This window comes from Pararge aegeria, chromosome 12 (assembly GCF_905163445.1).
Source record: "Pararge aegeria chromosome 12, ilParAegt1.1, whole genome shotgun sequence".
In the NCBI taxonomy this organism is placed as follows: domain Eukaryota; kingdom Metazoa; phylum Arthropoda; class Insecta; order Lepidoptera; family Nymphalidae; genus Pararge; species Pararge aegeria.
In genome coordinates, this window is record NC_053191.1 from 2,814,595 (window position 1) to 2,831,587 (window position 16,993).

At 37.3% G+C, this 16,993-nt stretch overlaps 1 protein-coding gene across 5 annotated transcripts in view; it reads right to left on the reverse strand.

Moving 5' to 3' along the window:
- The window catches only part of LOC120627830 (serine protease gd-like), a 32,974-nt gene extending 30,757 nt beyond the window's left edge, over positions 1 to 2,217 (reverse strand). For 2 of the 5 annotated variants that reach the window (XM_039895902.1, XM_039895899.1), the window contains exon 1: positions 794 to 873. In XM_039895902.1, coding sequence (XP_039751836.1) covers positions 794 to 826 — 33 coding nt within the window. In that variant the 5' untranslated portion in view covers positions 827 to 873. Of the gene's footprint in view, positions 1 to 793; positions 875 to 2,138 lie in introns of those variants that run through there. The other 3 variants (XM_039895901.1, XM_039895900.1, XM_039895898.1) reach the window with 3 other exon arrangements.
- Between the last annotated feature and the right edge of the window lie 14,776 nt (positions 2,218 to 16,993).

The window sequence follows — 16,993 nt, forward strand, 5'->3', positions numbered from 1 at the left end:
GAAATGAGAAAATCAGTTTTTTAATTATAGGTAATTCGTTAAAAAAAAAGCGGCGATAGCCCAGTGGGTAGGACTTCGACTTCACTTTGCGGGAGGGGAATTCGAGTCCCAGCACGCACCTCTTACTTTCTCTTTTTTTATGTACGTTTTAAGCAATTAAAATATCACTTAATTTAACGGTGAAAGGAAAACATCGTGAGGAAACCTGCATACCTGAGAGTTCTCCACAATGTTCCCAAAGGTGTGTAAATTCCATCCATCCACACTGGGCCAGCGTGGTGGACTACAGCCTTAACCCCTTCTCACTTTAGGAGGAGACCTGTGCCCTGTAGTGGGCCGGTAGTAGGTTGATATTACGATTGTAAATTGGTATCTATCTATCTATATATATAAAAGAGAAAGTGTGTGGGTATGTTCCGTATAGGCTCCGAAACGGCTGGACCGATTTCAATGAAACTTTCAGGGAATCTCCGGATTGACCTGGCGAGTAATCCTGTAAAGGTTGGTGACGATCGGAGCACTCCTATTTTTGAACTGTCAAATACAGCTTTTATTTACTATGATGATATTCTTTTGTTGCCTGTTGGGTGTACATGGGTGTAAATAATGATCTTCACCCGCTCGAGTAGAGAATAGAAGAGAATGAATACGGAGAGAAATAAATGATTTAATATATTATGAGACTTAAATTAAAAATTTAATTATGCAAGTTTATTGTTTAAATAAAATAAAGCAAAATCTAGCCCGGCGAAGCGGGCTGGGTACGCTAGTTTACAATATACGTGTAACTTACATTATTTACAAAAAGTGATATCTCCAAGATCATGCAGACTACTCTTTTTGAAAGCCCTAAACTTCGAGCAAACTCTTTTCTGGGCGGCCCAAAAAGATGTTTTATTATTTTCATACTAATTGTTTGTTTTCAAATGAAAAATAGTATTTTGACGTTTTAAAAGATTATGGACTACCTTCGCATGAAGCATCATTATTGACGCTTTTGTTTCACAAATAATAATCATTGGAGGTAGTTAACAGCTGTTGCGGTCGTTCTTTGCCGGAGTAAGTTACGGTTTTTCAAAAATCTCTTGGTAGTTTATTTGATAAAAAGTAATTTATGTTACTCTCCGACCTCTCAACTAAGTATATGCGAAACGTTAAGTTTATTATTTTGTTTTATTGTATAAGAACAAACGAACACACGCACTTCCACATTTGACGTTAGTAACGTAGTAAGGATTTCAAGAAAGACAAAAAGTGATAAGTATCTATACAGTTATAATAAAACTGAAACTGGAAGATTTCTGTACATTTAATATATTTCGAAAATTTTGACCGGGGTATGCTTTATAATCGACACTGAGTTCACAGCAGATTTTTATTTAATTTTTGTCTGTCTGTCTGTCTGTCCGGGCATCACATGAAAAAGCAAAGCAACAGCAAGTCGAAAGGCATATGGAACAACGCTCGAATGCATGCGTAACTTCCTACTAATATTATAAATGCGAAAGTTTGTGGAATTGTATGTATAAATGGATAGATGTATGTATGGATGGATGGATGGTTTGTTACGCTTTAACGCATTGAAAATTGTGCAAAAATCTAATGCCACACATCTCCCAAGCAAACCGTTTCCACGGGAGGTTTAAAAACAAAAAAAACGCGGACGAAGCCTTGGGCAACAGCTAGTTCTAAAATAAATACTGCTTAAAGCGATGCTAGGATTTGGCACACCTAAAAGCCAAAAGCAAGATGAAAAAGAAAAGTCAGCCCTCCAATTTAGTGAAACGATATATCACTAAGAATATTGTAGTGTCTTATAGGGTTTACGAGATATCTGAGACATAACATAGGTCTATTGTAATTTATCTCACAATAAGCTAAGTTTGTGTGAAACAAAGAAGTAATTTAGCCGTTTTAGATACCAAGACTCACGTTACCGAGCGTATCATTCTTATAATTATGATTAATACTGTATAATTGCTTATATAATTTGCATCCTGTTCGTTTACGTGTTTTCCTCTACCAAATGTCAATGGTTCTTAATAATAACGCACGCAAAACCGGTTGTACACTTCCAAAACACCAAGAACACTTCAACACATTCACTTATCCGAACAAAACGACCGTTAGCGTCTTACCATTTTTTGTTGTGCATCAAACGAACAAAACTAAACAATATTTTTAATTTCTTTCGAGACGCAAGCGTCTTTCGCGGCAACACTATTTAGAATAAAGATCTGTATATAGAAATATTGATCTTAAAGGTCAAGTTTATCATCTGCAAAGACAGAGATGGCGAATTAATTGCGGTATAAATGAAAGGGATAGAAGTATGTATCAGAGTTTTTCTCTCGAAGAGGTTGTATACGCGCAAACTGGTTAACATTGATGGTAGAAGCGATTAAAGCGGATATATTTATGTTATTGTTGGGAATTTTTCCCGTTTGGTTGCGTCTTCTAGAAATTAACCTAAACAATATATAAATATGATAAGAGATACGAGTTGTGGGGCCTAAGTCGTCATAACCGATCGTTCCTTATTATATAGTGGAGATGACCTGTAATTATATCTCAATGCCAGTTCGGAGTTCGGAAATTTGCGTTGTCCAACCTCATGCCGGCGTGGTGGGTCTGTGCTCTAAAACCCTTTCTCTTATAAGATAGGAGGCCATCTTATAAGAAATCATCATCAGCACCGATCGCTCCTTCTTATAACTAGTGGAGATGACCCATCATACCGCTCTAATGCGGGCTGGTGGGCTTTAATGATTACACTATCATAAATTTGTTAATGTAGTATGGATAATGAGGTCTTCAGATTTCCTTGTAGGAGATAGAATTTGTATTGGGACTTACAGTAACAAAGTCTCAATGCCATGCCAGTTCGGAATTCGGAATTTGGCGTTATCCACTCTAGTGCCTCGGAGAGCTCGTTTCACAGTCGGTTCCGGTTATTATTACTAACACACAATAATTGTTAACGCCCACCAGCCCGCATATGAGCAGTACGATGGGTCATCCCACTAGTTATAAGAAAGGAAAGAAAAATTTAAATCCTATTATAATATTAAGGATTACTTAAACGATAAAAAAGCTTGGGTGTGAATTGCTCTAGCTTTATAGCTTAATATAAATTTACTGTGAGATGGTGATAACAAAAAAAATTTCCCGGCTAAGTTTGTTATGGGCTCTTCTTAGACCAGGGCGCGTTTGGAACCCTCGTAGCTTTAGGTTTAAGTTGACGAACGAAGTTATCACCATCCCCTTACAATGATGTAAACATTACATATATGTTTACATAATTGTCTGTGAACGCTTCATAAGTGCCTGTGATTGGCCTACATGAATAAAGAAATTTTGAATTTGAATTTGAATTTGGAACGATCGGTGATGACGATGATTTCTTATAAGATGGCCTCCTATCTTATAAGAGAAAGGGTTTTAGAGCACAGACCCACCACTCTGACACGAGGTTGGATATAGCAACTTTCCGAACTCCGGACTGGCATTGATATATTATTACTGTACACCCTCAGTGCCTGAAGACCAGTCTGCGAACAGTGCGTGTTGAAACTGATGACCTATGTTTCCGACTGTTTAAAATTACTATGGGCTATAAACTTTGAAGAACTCCCTGGATTTCTCCAGAATCCCCAAGAAATAAATAAATATACTTGCGGCAATAAACACATCGCCACTTAGCGCTTAAGCATTGTCGTGCACAGGAATTGGGACCAGGGTAAGCATAAAGAAGTAAAATGGCATAAAATAGCGAAATCCTAGACCAGATATGAAACTGTTAGGGTATGCAGCGCTTTTGTGCATGTATGAAGTGCACGCCACTGCCCTAAAGTGAGCGTATATTTTACAGATAAATACCCAGACACTGAAAAACGTTCTCGTTCGTCACACCAACCTATTCCAGTTTTGGAAATCGAACCCCCAGCCTTGGACTTAGAACTAAGACTGACTTAGAACTTAGACTGTCGCTGATGATCGTTCCTTCTTCTTTTCTTTTTCTTCTGTTATAAGAAGGAAAGATCGGTTATGTCGACTTAGGCCACACAACTCATAACTCTTATCATATTCATATACTGTTTAGGTTAATTTGTAGAAGACGCAATCAAACGGGAAAAAATCCCAAATAATATAAATATATCCGCTTTATTCGCTGCCAACTGCGCCAATCGGCTCTCAATACATCATAACCTGACGAAAATGGAATCAACAGGAAGCATACCGTTTCAAACAAATGAGTTTCTTTAAATCGGCTAATAAATGACGCTCTGCGGTAATAGATACATTAGTCGATGAAAAATTTACCTTAAAACCCAAAAAAAAAAAACATTTTAAACTGTAATAGCTGGAAAATCCAAAAGTGCACGCCTCATAATCTCATTTATTAGAACAAAATTGAGATTATTTGTAAACAATAATAGTAATAGGCTTCTATTCCTCAAAATACTGAAGCCTATAAAAAAAAACAACTCGATAAGGGAAGTGTTTCTCTCGTTATCGTGATCACAAGAAAGAACTTTTTTAAACAATTTTTTAATTAGTTTAAATAATCAAAAGAGATTTAAAAATATAAAAGAGAAATAACACTATTTTTAATACTCATAGTGTTAAAAATAGTGTTATTTCTCAACATTTGTCTATTTATATTCACTTGTAAAAGCAATAAAGAACAAAAGTGACATTTTAAGTTGGAGAATCACTCGGTGTGCGTAAACTGACAGTAATATCCACCTCAACGCTTGACTTATGAGGCATGCAATATGAAACCCAGGGTATCTTCAGCTCGCAAGCGAGGGAAATGCCATGGTGGTTTTTAGTTCGTGTAAACGAGCCAGCCCCTCGTAATCTCTGTCCTGACCAAAAGGAAGTAGTCATAAATGTTATCCACCAAGCAAACAAAAGCATCTTCAGCAGCCAAATCCTGTTCCAAATAATTGTTTTATAATATTGAAATCGCCGCGTAAATGACAATAGACTCTTGGAAAAGTTAATTGATAAGCAAGTTAACATATATATTTTAAACTGCTGCACCAACCCGTTACTTCGTTTTTTATACTGTCAAAGGTTGTCTGGAAGAGATCGCTTTAGTGATAAGACCGCCTTTGCACGCTCTATTTTCTATTTTAAGTTTCTTCTGTATATGTGTTTACTTTGTATAAAATGTGTGTGTGCAATAAATATTTCAAACGAACAAGTTAACAATGGAAATAAACTTCTCACTCGAGCATCAACTGACCTCTTTGCGCCATATTAATAGATTGGGATTTATTTTTCTTTATTGTGAGAGTGATATTAGTGTGGATTGTTTTATTTATTGATTAAATTATGAACCGCATACCTCATTCTTCTGATTTATGTTGACCGTGTAGTGTTAACAATTAACGTTCCTGCACCGGGTAAAGCAATATTTTTAATTAAGGTATGATAAGTACATATGGAATTTTAGACGTATCACGAGACAAACGTGGCTGCTAATTGTGATCATTTATTTCATAAGGCGTTTATAAATACATACTTATATATAGAAGCACCCACTAAGACCCAATGAAGAGGTTTTGCGGGTTAAAGCATCGGACATTGATCTTTGTTGCGGTGCGTTATAACCTGTTTATTATTTGAAGCCTTTATCTACGTGTTACTGGGCGTTATGTAGATAACTATCAAGACTACTTGAACCTATTATAAGACGGATACAATAGTCGGACTTGCGATATTTAAAAAGTCAAACAAGTATCAGGCTATTATAAAATGTGTTATGCATCTTGGGATCCCAGCGTCCATCGGTTCTCCGTGCTATAGATATGCAATACCCATTATAAATAAAAATATACAACCACAATAAAAAAACATCGCCATCTAGTCCGAAAGTAAGCGAACCTTGTGTTATGGTTAATAAAATAGCTGATGAATATTTTTATGAATATAATAAATACTTGTAATATACATTTAAACATCCAGGCACTGAAAAACATTCATGTTCATTACACAAACATTTTCCAGTTGTGGGATTCGAACCAAGGGCTGCCGCTCAGAAAGCAGGGTCGCTGCCCACTGCGCCAGACGGCCGTCAAATTCCCATCCCATTGCCACTTTACTTCGCGGCGCGCCTAGCGATGTAATACGTATACTTAGGATGATTGTGTATCTCATAACAGGATTGCGACAAGCGTAAATCTTGCAATCTTTGCTCTCAAACGACACCTTTGTATTTTGAACGGCAAGAGTGACGTTTGACAACAAAGATCGCCAGATTTACGCCTGTCGTAAGCTTGCTGTAAGATAACGTAATCTCCCTGCGAATCACCTCATTCCAGAATTGATCACGTAGAGATACTCATAGACTTCTTATGAGACCCATTGTTAGCGACCAGGTTCAAGTCACCACTGGCACACGAACTGTTCGAAGACGATTTGTTCCCAAAACACCGCGCGCCGCTTACCCCTACAAATTCCTGCTCCGTTTATAGGTTAGGATTTTCCAATTATTATCGGATGGGTCTTTGCTTGGACTGTCAATTATAACTGTTGTCAATTAATATGTCAATTATAATGTGTTGTTTGGATGGACCTATATTTATAATTTGGCAGAAAATCCTGTGTTTCTTTCTATTCAGAGCAGTGGCGTGCATAGAGGGTATGCACAGGGTATGCAGATGATATAAAATGAAGAAAATCTCCAGTACGAATTATAAAAAACTTAAGGATAGGCATTGTAAGAGATATAAAAAACCCAGTATTGTTAACTCGTACTAGAGATTTTCTTGATTTTATATCATCTGCATACACTGTGCATACCCTCTCTGCACAACACTGATTCAGAGAAAATCACTCGTATCTAATTATCATAACGCCCCAAATGATCGTATACCTTCAAATGCATTACAAACGAAAGATTAATTCGCTACAGTTTCCCGGATAAAACATTTTCCCTGAAATTTTTAATGAAACCCACTAGCTCCTGGCGTTTTTGTTTACATTTACGTGTTCCCAGTTTGAGTGAGAGGTAGGTGAGTTTGTTTACCTGTTTTTGACAGTCGCCGGGAAGTTTTTATTAGTTTCGAGGTAAACATGCGCTTTGCCTTCCTAGGAAGCCAGGAAAGTTTCCGAGCGGGTTTGTTGACTTACTGACGACGCTGTGAGAACCATTTATGTTTGAAATAGAGCTAGATATCGAAGTAAATTTTATCGGAGCTATTTTACACGGACTTTCCCGATCCGCAGCGGTGATAGCCCAGTCGGTAGGACTTAGACAACCCTTTCGGCTTTCGAGAGGGCGAGTTCGAATCCACGCACTTTTAACTTTTTTAACTTATGTGCTTTTTAAGAAATTAAAATATCAGTTGCCTCAACGGTGACGAAAAACATCGTGAGGAAACCTGCATGCCTAAGAGTTCTCCATAATGTCCTGAAAGTGTGTAGTCCACCAATCCTCACTGGGCTAGCGTGGCGGACTACGGCCTTTAACCTTTCTCATTGTGGGATAAGACCCGTGCCCAATAGTGGGCCGGTAATAGGTCGATATGATGATAACATAATTCAGTCGCGTCTAAAACTAAAACAATAAAAGATATCCATTTAATTTCGGATAGAAATAAGTTCGCTTTCTATTGCTGATTTAAAGTAAAGAAAATCTTGTGCTAGTCTAAACTGTTACTTTATTTTTATTGGAATTTTCAGTAAAAACCTCTTTCCAATCTAATAATTCTTATGATATTTTAGTTTCCGAACTTCGGAGAAAAAAATTAACAAATGTTTGGTGCTCCAAAAGATTTCGAGCTACCAAACTCAGGCTAACGTCCCATTCCTGGGCACAGGAGCAGTTACACACCACGCTGCTCTAATGCGGGTTGGTGTAGTATTATCACAAGTTTTAGTAGTAGGTAAAGCTTGATTCGACAGAGCTCATCCGGGGAAGTACTACTGTCTACCACCATGGTTATTTCTGCCGCTTAGCAGCATTGTTGCAATGCTGTGTTCCGAAGTGGAACATGGTATGCTGTGGTCTGAAGGGCGTGGTTGCCGGTTTGTACGTCAATAGGAAAATCCAAAAGTGCACGCCTCATAATCTCATTCATTACAATAAAATTGAGATTATTTGTAAATAATAATTAAACTACACCTAATTATACCGTGAAAAGTAATAGGCTTCTATTACTCAAAATACTGAAGCCTATAAACCAACTCGATAAGTGAAGTATTTCGCTCGTTATCGTGACCACAAGATACGGGATCCGCACATACAGACACACGAACGTCCAAGATCTTTTTAAACATTTTTTTAATTAGTTTAAATAATAAAAAGAGATTTAAAAATATCATAAGTGTTAAAAATAGTGTTTCTCAACATTTGTCTATTTATATTTACTTATAAAAGCAATAAAGAATAAAAAAGTGACATTTTAAGTGGGAGAATCACTCGGTGTGCTTAAACTGACAGTAATACCCACCTCAACGCTTCGCTTTTGAGGCGTGCAAAAGAAAGTTAGTGACTATAACCGGGACCGACGGTTTAACGTGCTCTCCGAGGCACGGGGGTTGTCACCGCCAAATACCTAACTTCGGGCTGGTATTGAAAATCTTTAACACCCAATAACTAACATATTCTTATGTAGTTCTTATAGCTATAATATTAAATTAGTTTGGCTATAAAAGTTATTGTAGCTAATGGTAAATAGGTATTAGTTTAATTATATCTATTAACAATCGTAACAATTTACATACTATTTATGTACTCGTTATCCTCACATTAACTGTAGTTTCTTAGAATGGCGCACGGTCCGGTTTTGGAATAAACTATATTTTGATTTAAAATGGAAAATAAAAATACAAAGCCGAGTGAAGCTGTAGCTTAAAGGTAGAAAATGCCCAGCGAACCTAGCCGTTCATACATTCAATCCATTCAATTATACGGTTGTTAGACAGTGAATTGTATAACACCCTTAAAATGAAAATTCGGACCGATCTATTACCTAACACGTCCACTCAAAACATTCCTCGGACCCTTGTGAATTATTAAAACATGCCAGAACAAAAGCTTTTGAGTTCTGAGAGGACGATCGAGAATTTGAAGCTAACGAAATATATTGGTATACCTATGAATAAATAAATATGTTTGGAGTTCGTTGGGTAGTACGAAATTGCCTTTTCTAATCCTGACTAAGTTGTTTGTAGTTCAACGTCTAGTTCAAAGAGGATATAAACACTACGTGGTCTAGTTTCTGTTGTGTTTTAATTAGTCCCCTTCAGCACGGCTAGCATGGGCGGGAGACAGTAATTATCTCCCCGGGGAAAAGATAAAAATGTATCTTCTTCAATTGGCGCACAAGTGCTAGTAAGCTTCTCCTATTCCATGTTCCTGTGGACACGTTATTTATATCCCCTGTCGGAAGATATATTATTTTTGCTAGCCCTGCAGGATAGGCAAAGATCATTGACCATACAGCCTACTAGGTTTCGTTCCGGCATTCCAAATTTAATTTTATAAACTACAGTCTGCACTGATGTTCACTGAGCCTCTGCTGTTAATCACTGGACAGGCTGTGTCAGTTTGTTTTCGTCTGCGGCATCGTACTAGATAGCTACATCTCTTGGCTGCAGTCTTTGTTGGTAACGTAGTTACTATTAGCCACCGCTAAAGCCTCCACCACAAGGAACATCGTTACAAAAAAGCATTCGTTGAGAAAGCGTTCATGCACTGTGTTGTGGTCGTTTTTTGGCGTAGAATAGAATAGAATAGAAAAACTTTATTGCAACACAATAGGAAAAATACAAGGAAAATAGTAATAGTACTTAGTGCTAGGGTGCAAAGGCGGCCTTATCACTAAAAGTGATCTTTTAAAGACAACCTGAGCGTACGAAGCCGATAAAAATATTATATTTTGATTTGCGTATTTGATTGGGTATTATTATTACTATTAAATTCTTTATTGCATGCACAAAAAAAATGAATAGGTACAAAATTCAAAAAAAAATACTAGTTTAGGTTTGCACAGGCGGTCTTATCTAAAGTGACCTCTCCCAGGCAACCTTTGGCTTTAAGTGCGACAATCAAAATGTAGATACCTAAATAAAAATATTGCAAACATGTAGTATATAGAAATTCTAATACTACACATATATTATATATAACACATTATTGCGTTTTTTATATCTTCTAAGTTTACGTTTCTTGTTACTAGGGCGTTCCAGAACTTTGTATTAGCCGTGAAGGCAAAATCGCTAACTTATAACACCGCTTTTTTTCGACGGGGATAAAAAATAATGAGAAAACGTAAGTGGATTATATTAGGTCAGATCCTCCCAATAGATTTTCATATTTAATTAATCTCTCTAAAAGCATGCAGCGTTGTAATCTTGTAATTACACCGGGATATCAATTTAATCATTTTTCATTCGCCTTCCCACCTCATTTATGTGGAAATTATCTGCGCTGGAAGTCAATTACTTCTTTAAAAAGAGAATTTATTAGAAAATTAACAGTCCATCTCTGCCATCGAACTTCAAACTTTACCCCGTTAATTATAAGATACAAAATAAATAAAACACGAGTGTTCATGTTGTTTTAATTACTGCGTCTAATTAAAAGTGAATCTTATATCTTAGTACATAAAGTATATATTCGTATGGTTAAATGACGGGTGTTATGTTGCTAATCGATCTGATCAGGAGTTTTCAATATATTTAACGCAGACTAAGTACTGAATGCGGATTCTTTCGGATCGAGCGGACTCTTTTTTTCCTGCAGTTTTTACAGCAGTGTGTAACAAGCTTCTTCTTCTCTTCTTTCTTCTTCGCCAGCCTTACAAGGCTAGTTGTAAAGGGGGTACAAATCCTAAGGTACTAAGGGGGAATTTAAGTTGGTATGTATGAAAATAAACAACTTTTGTTACACTTCTTTTTTCTGGGATCAATATAAATCCCTACTAATATTATAAATGTCAATGTAAGTTTGTTTGTTTGGCTTTCACGCAAAAACTACTTAACCGATCCTCATGAAACTTTGTACACATATTCTTGAAAGTGTTACAAGTAATATAGGATACTTTTTATCCCGACATTAAGCTCGGTTCCTTAGGGAGAGGGGATGAAAGTATTTGAAGATTTTATAACTCCGACAAACTATAACAACAAAAAACAAAATCAAACGCAGACGAAGTCGCAGGCTACAGCTAGTAATAATAATAAATAAATTTACTACGACAATACACACATCTAGCCCCAAATTAAGTAATATAGCTGTTGAATATTTATTTTTAAATAGAATACACATAATATAACAATATAAAGATAAACACCTAGACACTGGAAAACATGTTGCAAATTGTTGATGTTGGAAAAGGGCAAATACTGAGTTTCTTGGTGGCTTCTTCTCGGTAGAATCTGCCTTGCGAACCTTTGGTGGTGGACTTGACGTTTCAAAAGTGCTTATATTAGGCCTACTTGAAATAAATGAATTTTGAATTTGAATTTCAGTCATCTGCGGATTGGTGGACTTCACATGCCTTTGAGAACATTATGAAGGACTCTCAGGCATGCAGGTTTCCTCATGACATTTTCCTTCACCGTTGAAGCAATTATTTAAAACGCAGATAACTTAGAGGTGCGTGCTGGATTCGAACTCGGCCCCCCGAAAGCGAAGTCGAGCTCGTTCCCAATTCGCTATCACCGCTACTCAAACATATTAAAAACATATGATTGGGCATGCGCTTGAATTAGGTACAGGCCTCATAGCAATATCATACATGAAGACTTGAGCATACCCTCGCGACGGTAAATCATTATTTTAAAACAACCCTCAGGCAAAATGTATACGAAATCCCGCTAGAGTATAAATCAACTATTTGTGTCAAAACTTAGACAAATATCCCTTCGTATGGTTGAACAAGAGACTTTGTCATTTGTCGCTTAAAGCAGTATTATTTCAGTATTGTTGACTTTATGATGTTCTTCCCCCCAAGATCCCTCCTCCTTTAAGTGTTCAATGTCTATAAATTCTTGTTTTTAGTCATCATCATATCAACCGATAGACGTCCACTGCTGGACATAGGTCTTTTGTAGGGAGTTCCAAATTCCACTGTTTTGTGCTGCTTGAATCCAGCGGCTATCTGCGACGCGCCTAATGTCGTCCGTCCACCTCGTCGGGGGTCGATCAACGCTGCGTTTACCAGTGCGGGGCTGTCATTCCAGCACCTTGGGACCCTAACGTCCATCCCTCCTCCGAACTATGTGCCCCGCCCATTGCCACTTCAGCATCGCGACTCGTTGAGCTATGTCGGTAACTCTGGTTCTTCTACGGATCTTCACATTTCTGATTTTATCTGACCATGTTTCGGAGCCATAGGTCATCACTGGCAACGCGCACTGTTAGAAGATTTTGGTCTTCTGGCACTGAGGGATTTTAGACGAAAAGATGTCACGAAGCTTCCCGAATGCTGCCTATCCGCATTGGATTCGACGGTTCACCTCCTTCTCGAAATTGGACCTACCTAACTGGATCGTGTGTCCTAGGTATACGTATTCGTCGACAATTTCGAGTGCAGTGCTTTCAACGATTACTGGTTGAAGCGGAACATGAGCATTAGACATAATGTTCGTCTTGCTCATGTTAATTTTTAGGCCAACCTGTTGAAAAACTCTGCTAGGGTGTAAGTGGGAGGCTAGTACCAGTCAGCCTCCCAAATTGCCATCCTCACCTTCCCTGTGTGAACCCTGCCGTCTTACCGACGAGCGACCGACAAGTGGCGGTATAACCACTTCGAATGGGCTAGGATGAACAAATGGCACAGACCGGTGTCGGGCAGAAGCGACGCCGGTGCGATCAGTGCATCTAGCCCTGCGATGACCAACCCGCCTGCCCAGCGTGGTCATTATAGGGCATATCTTTAATGGGAAGGGAATTGTTTTTAGTGCATATGTCAAATTCTTATGTAGATACATTAAACGTAACAATATTAAACTGTAAATACACTAGTCTATTAAATACATTTTATGCATAACAACATATATATTTTTTGTCTATAACAAAAATTCAATAAAATATATATATTATGTATAACATTACAATAAAACGTAATATTGACCCGCTAACACTAGATGGCGTTAGTTGTAGTTGCCTAAAATGTAAATCGCGCTAAATGCTTTCCTCTCGGAGACACTTGTCGGACGCTGTAGTTAGGAACCTTACTAGTGAAACCTACAGTTCGTGCTTCCAGCTATTGCTTCCACTGCGTGGGAAGTTAGCCAGGGACACTATTCTTGACTGTCAAGTTATTCTAAGTAAACTCTAAATATAACTTTGTTCTTCACGCGTGTCTTATAAATCCGTCGCCCTTTTGCTACGTCACGTAGTGTATATTGTGTTGTTTGATAATAACAATTACTAAAACGCAACCCTGCTATTGTTTTGCGAACCTAAAATAGTCTCAAGACAATCCCATCATCCTACTTCGTTTTATTCAAGTTACCCACCCGACATTGGCGGAGTAAACTGTGCCGTGCAGGCATGACAAAAAGCCATTAACCCAAAGAAGAAGAAGAAGTATTGTTGATAGAATAGAATAGAATAGAAAAACTTTATAGCCACACAACACAATAGGAAAAACACAAGGAAAACATTAAGAGTACTTAGTGCTAGGGTGCAAAGGCGGCCTTATCACTAAAAGTGACCTTTTAAAGGCAACCTGAGCGTGCGAAGCCGATAAAAAAGTGTTAAGTGGATGGTGCTTAAATTATGTGTTACAAAAAATAAAATAAACTTTAATCGTTGATTTTCTTGTTTTAAAATTATAATCTTTATTTTGGGGAAGACAATGTGTATTTTTACAGCCGATTGGTGCATTGGTGAGTGCCCCTGCTATCTGAGTCCAAGGCTGTGGATTCGATTTCCACAACTGGAAAATGTTTGTATGATGTACGTGACAGCTTTTCAGTGTCTGTACATCTGAATATTATAAGTATTTATAAATATTTTTTATCAATTATCTAATGTATATTATTCAATAGCTATCTTAGTACCCATAAAACAAGTTACGCTTACTTTGGGGCCGAATGGCGATGTGTGTAATGTCGTGTTATATTAATTGAGTTTATTTTATATCTTTATTTATGTCATTTCAAAATAGTTAAGCCCATAGACGGCTCACTACCGTCGCTTAAAGCATTATTATTTGAAACCGTCAATTAATTTGACAAACCTTGAGTTCCTAGAAACAAGAATTATAATCCTGAAACAAAACGTAAACAATTTTAATATATACTACTACTACTAGAAGAGGTCAGGTTACTAGATTGGCGGTGAGAATATATAATATAAAGTACTAGGTACTGCATTTAAATTAAAATTCAAAAATGTTTTATTCATGTAGACATATCACAGGCACTTATGAAGCGTTCATACCAATAATATGTTACCATTAATTTTAGGTGATGGTGATAACTACGTTTGTTAACTTAAAACTAAAGCTAGGAGCGCTCCAAACGCTGGTCTAAGAAGCCCATAACAAACTTAGCCAGGGTATTTTTTGTTACTATCATCCCACAGTCAAATTAATTTTTAGCTATAAAGTCAGAGCATTTCATGCCCAAGTTTTTTTATCATTCACGTAATTCTTTATATTATAATATAGATTTTTCTACAAGCTTACGTTTTAGATAAACTTTGAACTCATTGAGATATATCTCAAGGATCTAGTAATTTGTTGTATAAAGTTATATTACCCTTAAATGAATTACTATTTTATGCAGCCTAATAAACTGCACTACAGGTTTTGGGGGGCACGGTAGTGCCCCCGTAAAGTCGAGCGCGAAGCAAACACTGCCGTACCGTCCTATACTGGGACCTTTTCGCCGCATTTTCAGGCCCCTATATGAGAACCTTTGGATAAGAGCAGAACGCAGAAATTCGTCATCCAGTAAGCTATAATCACATACTTAAAATCCAAAATTTCAAGTCTGTAGGTCATTTAGTTCCGAAGTTAAGCGAAAGCAAAGTTTCGAATTTAAGACACTGACTCACTCACTCATGATCATCAGAATAGAACTAGTACTTCCCATAAACTCTGAGAGCTGAAATTGGGTACAGAGGATATTGTAATTGGGATTGGGTTTAATGGCCACATAAAGGGAAAACTATAAAACTAGGATAATCGAAGATCTGAAGTACCTGGTAAAGAACCCTCAGCTGGTCTGAGCTCTCTTAGAGATATGGTAAGACTCCTTTCTACTATTGGTACATAAAAAAATTGTCTGTCATTGCAAAAATCCAGCGTAGTGGGACACATCTTCTAATCTAATTTAATCTAGCCTATAGTGTCCCACTGCTGGGCGAAAGCCTCCCTCCCCCTTCTGCTTTTAAAACGTATAAAAATAAAATTAAAGGAAAACTCTGGATAAGACTTGACTGGCTTTTATACAAGTTTACAAAAATTAAATAAAAAATAAATACCGTGCCGATCTATCAGAAATTAAACCGTCTAAACCTAATAATAAATAATGAAACTGTTGCTAGTCAAGTCAACAAGTCTAAGGTTGTTTACTGCGATTCCATTATTATTATAGTTAATGTTGTGTGACTTGGCCGTTGTAGGGTACACAAGGGTACAAACCAGGTGCTCCATTTCCATTCATTTCATTTGAATCTAATTAAAAAAAAAAACTTGCGAGACATTTCATCGCGGTTAATTGCCTAATCTGGTGACAGAACGGCTGGCTTGATATCGCACTAAGAATCAGCCTGGCTGTCCAGCGCAGAAATGCAGCCAGCATTCTAGGCACCATTCCACGCGGGCATGACCTTTACAGTAATTAGTTTAATTATAAGTTTTATTGTAACACTATAAATACATTTTGGGATTATTGAATTTTCGTTAGCAAAATATTGTTACGTTTATGAACAAATATAAAATCTCATCTGCAAGCTGGGTATTTTCGCGCAATCCAAACCCAGCCGTCCGACGCGGGCGGTTTATATGTTAACTGCGTATTTAAGCTTGCATTTAGCGGACATACGAAATGATACCACAAATTCACTCTACGCTTTGAATTATTTGTGAGAGGAACAGGGGTTACAGACGAAAAAGTTAGTTCGCTGCGGCCAGAATTAAGAACATACAGAAATCGCGTACACGACTAATATTAAAACATCAAAAACCACTCCACTTTAGTGGTGATTCTCGAACAGGCGGTTTGTCATATTGTTTAGCAGTTGACAGTAAAATTTTTACCTCTAATGTTCTAAACGTTTACCATAAAATGGGAAAATGTTTGTGAGCTAGCAACATTCCGTGAGTGTGAAGTGAGATACAATGCAGTGCATGCAAGAATGGGTGAATGAGTGTTCTGAATGTTCTTAATTCTGTGGCTTCGGCTACTGTCCTCTATTATTACCTGGAAGTTTAGTACGTCCAGTATACAGGTCGCTAGAGTCTTTTATGCATTTTTAGTATGTCTAGTATAAACGAAGCAAGTGTCGTTCATGCAAGTTTAGTACGTCTCGTAAACAGGTCGTAATTGTCTTTTATACAACTTTAGTTCGTCTCGTATATAGGTCGCGAGTGTCTTTTACGCAAGTTTAGTACGTCTAGAATACAGAAAGCAATTGTCGTTCATGCAAGTTTAATATGTCTAGTTTACAGGTTACAAGTGTCTTTTATGCACGTTAAGTACGTATTGTACACGGGTTACGAGTGTCTTTTATGCAAGTTTAGTACGTCTCTTATACAGGTCGGAAGGGTCTTTTATGCACGTTAAGTATGTATCGTATACAGGTTACATGTGTCTTTTATGCTAGTTTAGTGCGTCTAGTATACATGTCACAAGTGTATTTTATGCACGTTAAGTAGGTATCGTATACAGGATACAAGTGTCTTTAATGCAAGTTTAGTCCGTCTGGTATACATGTCGCAAGTGTCTTTTATGGACGTTAAGTTCGTATTGTATACAGGTAACATGTGTCTTTTATGCAAGTTTAGTACGTCTC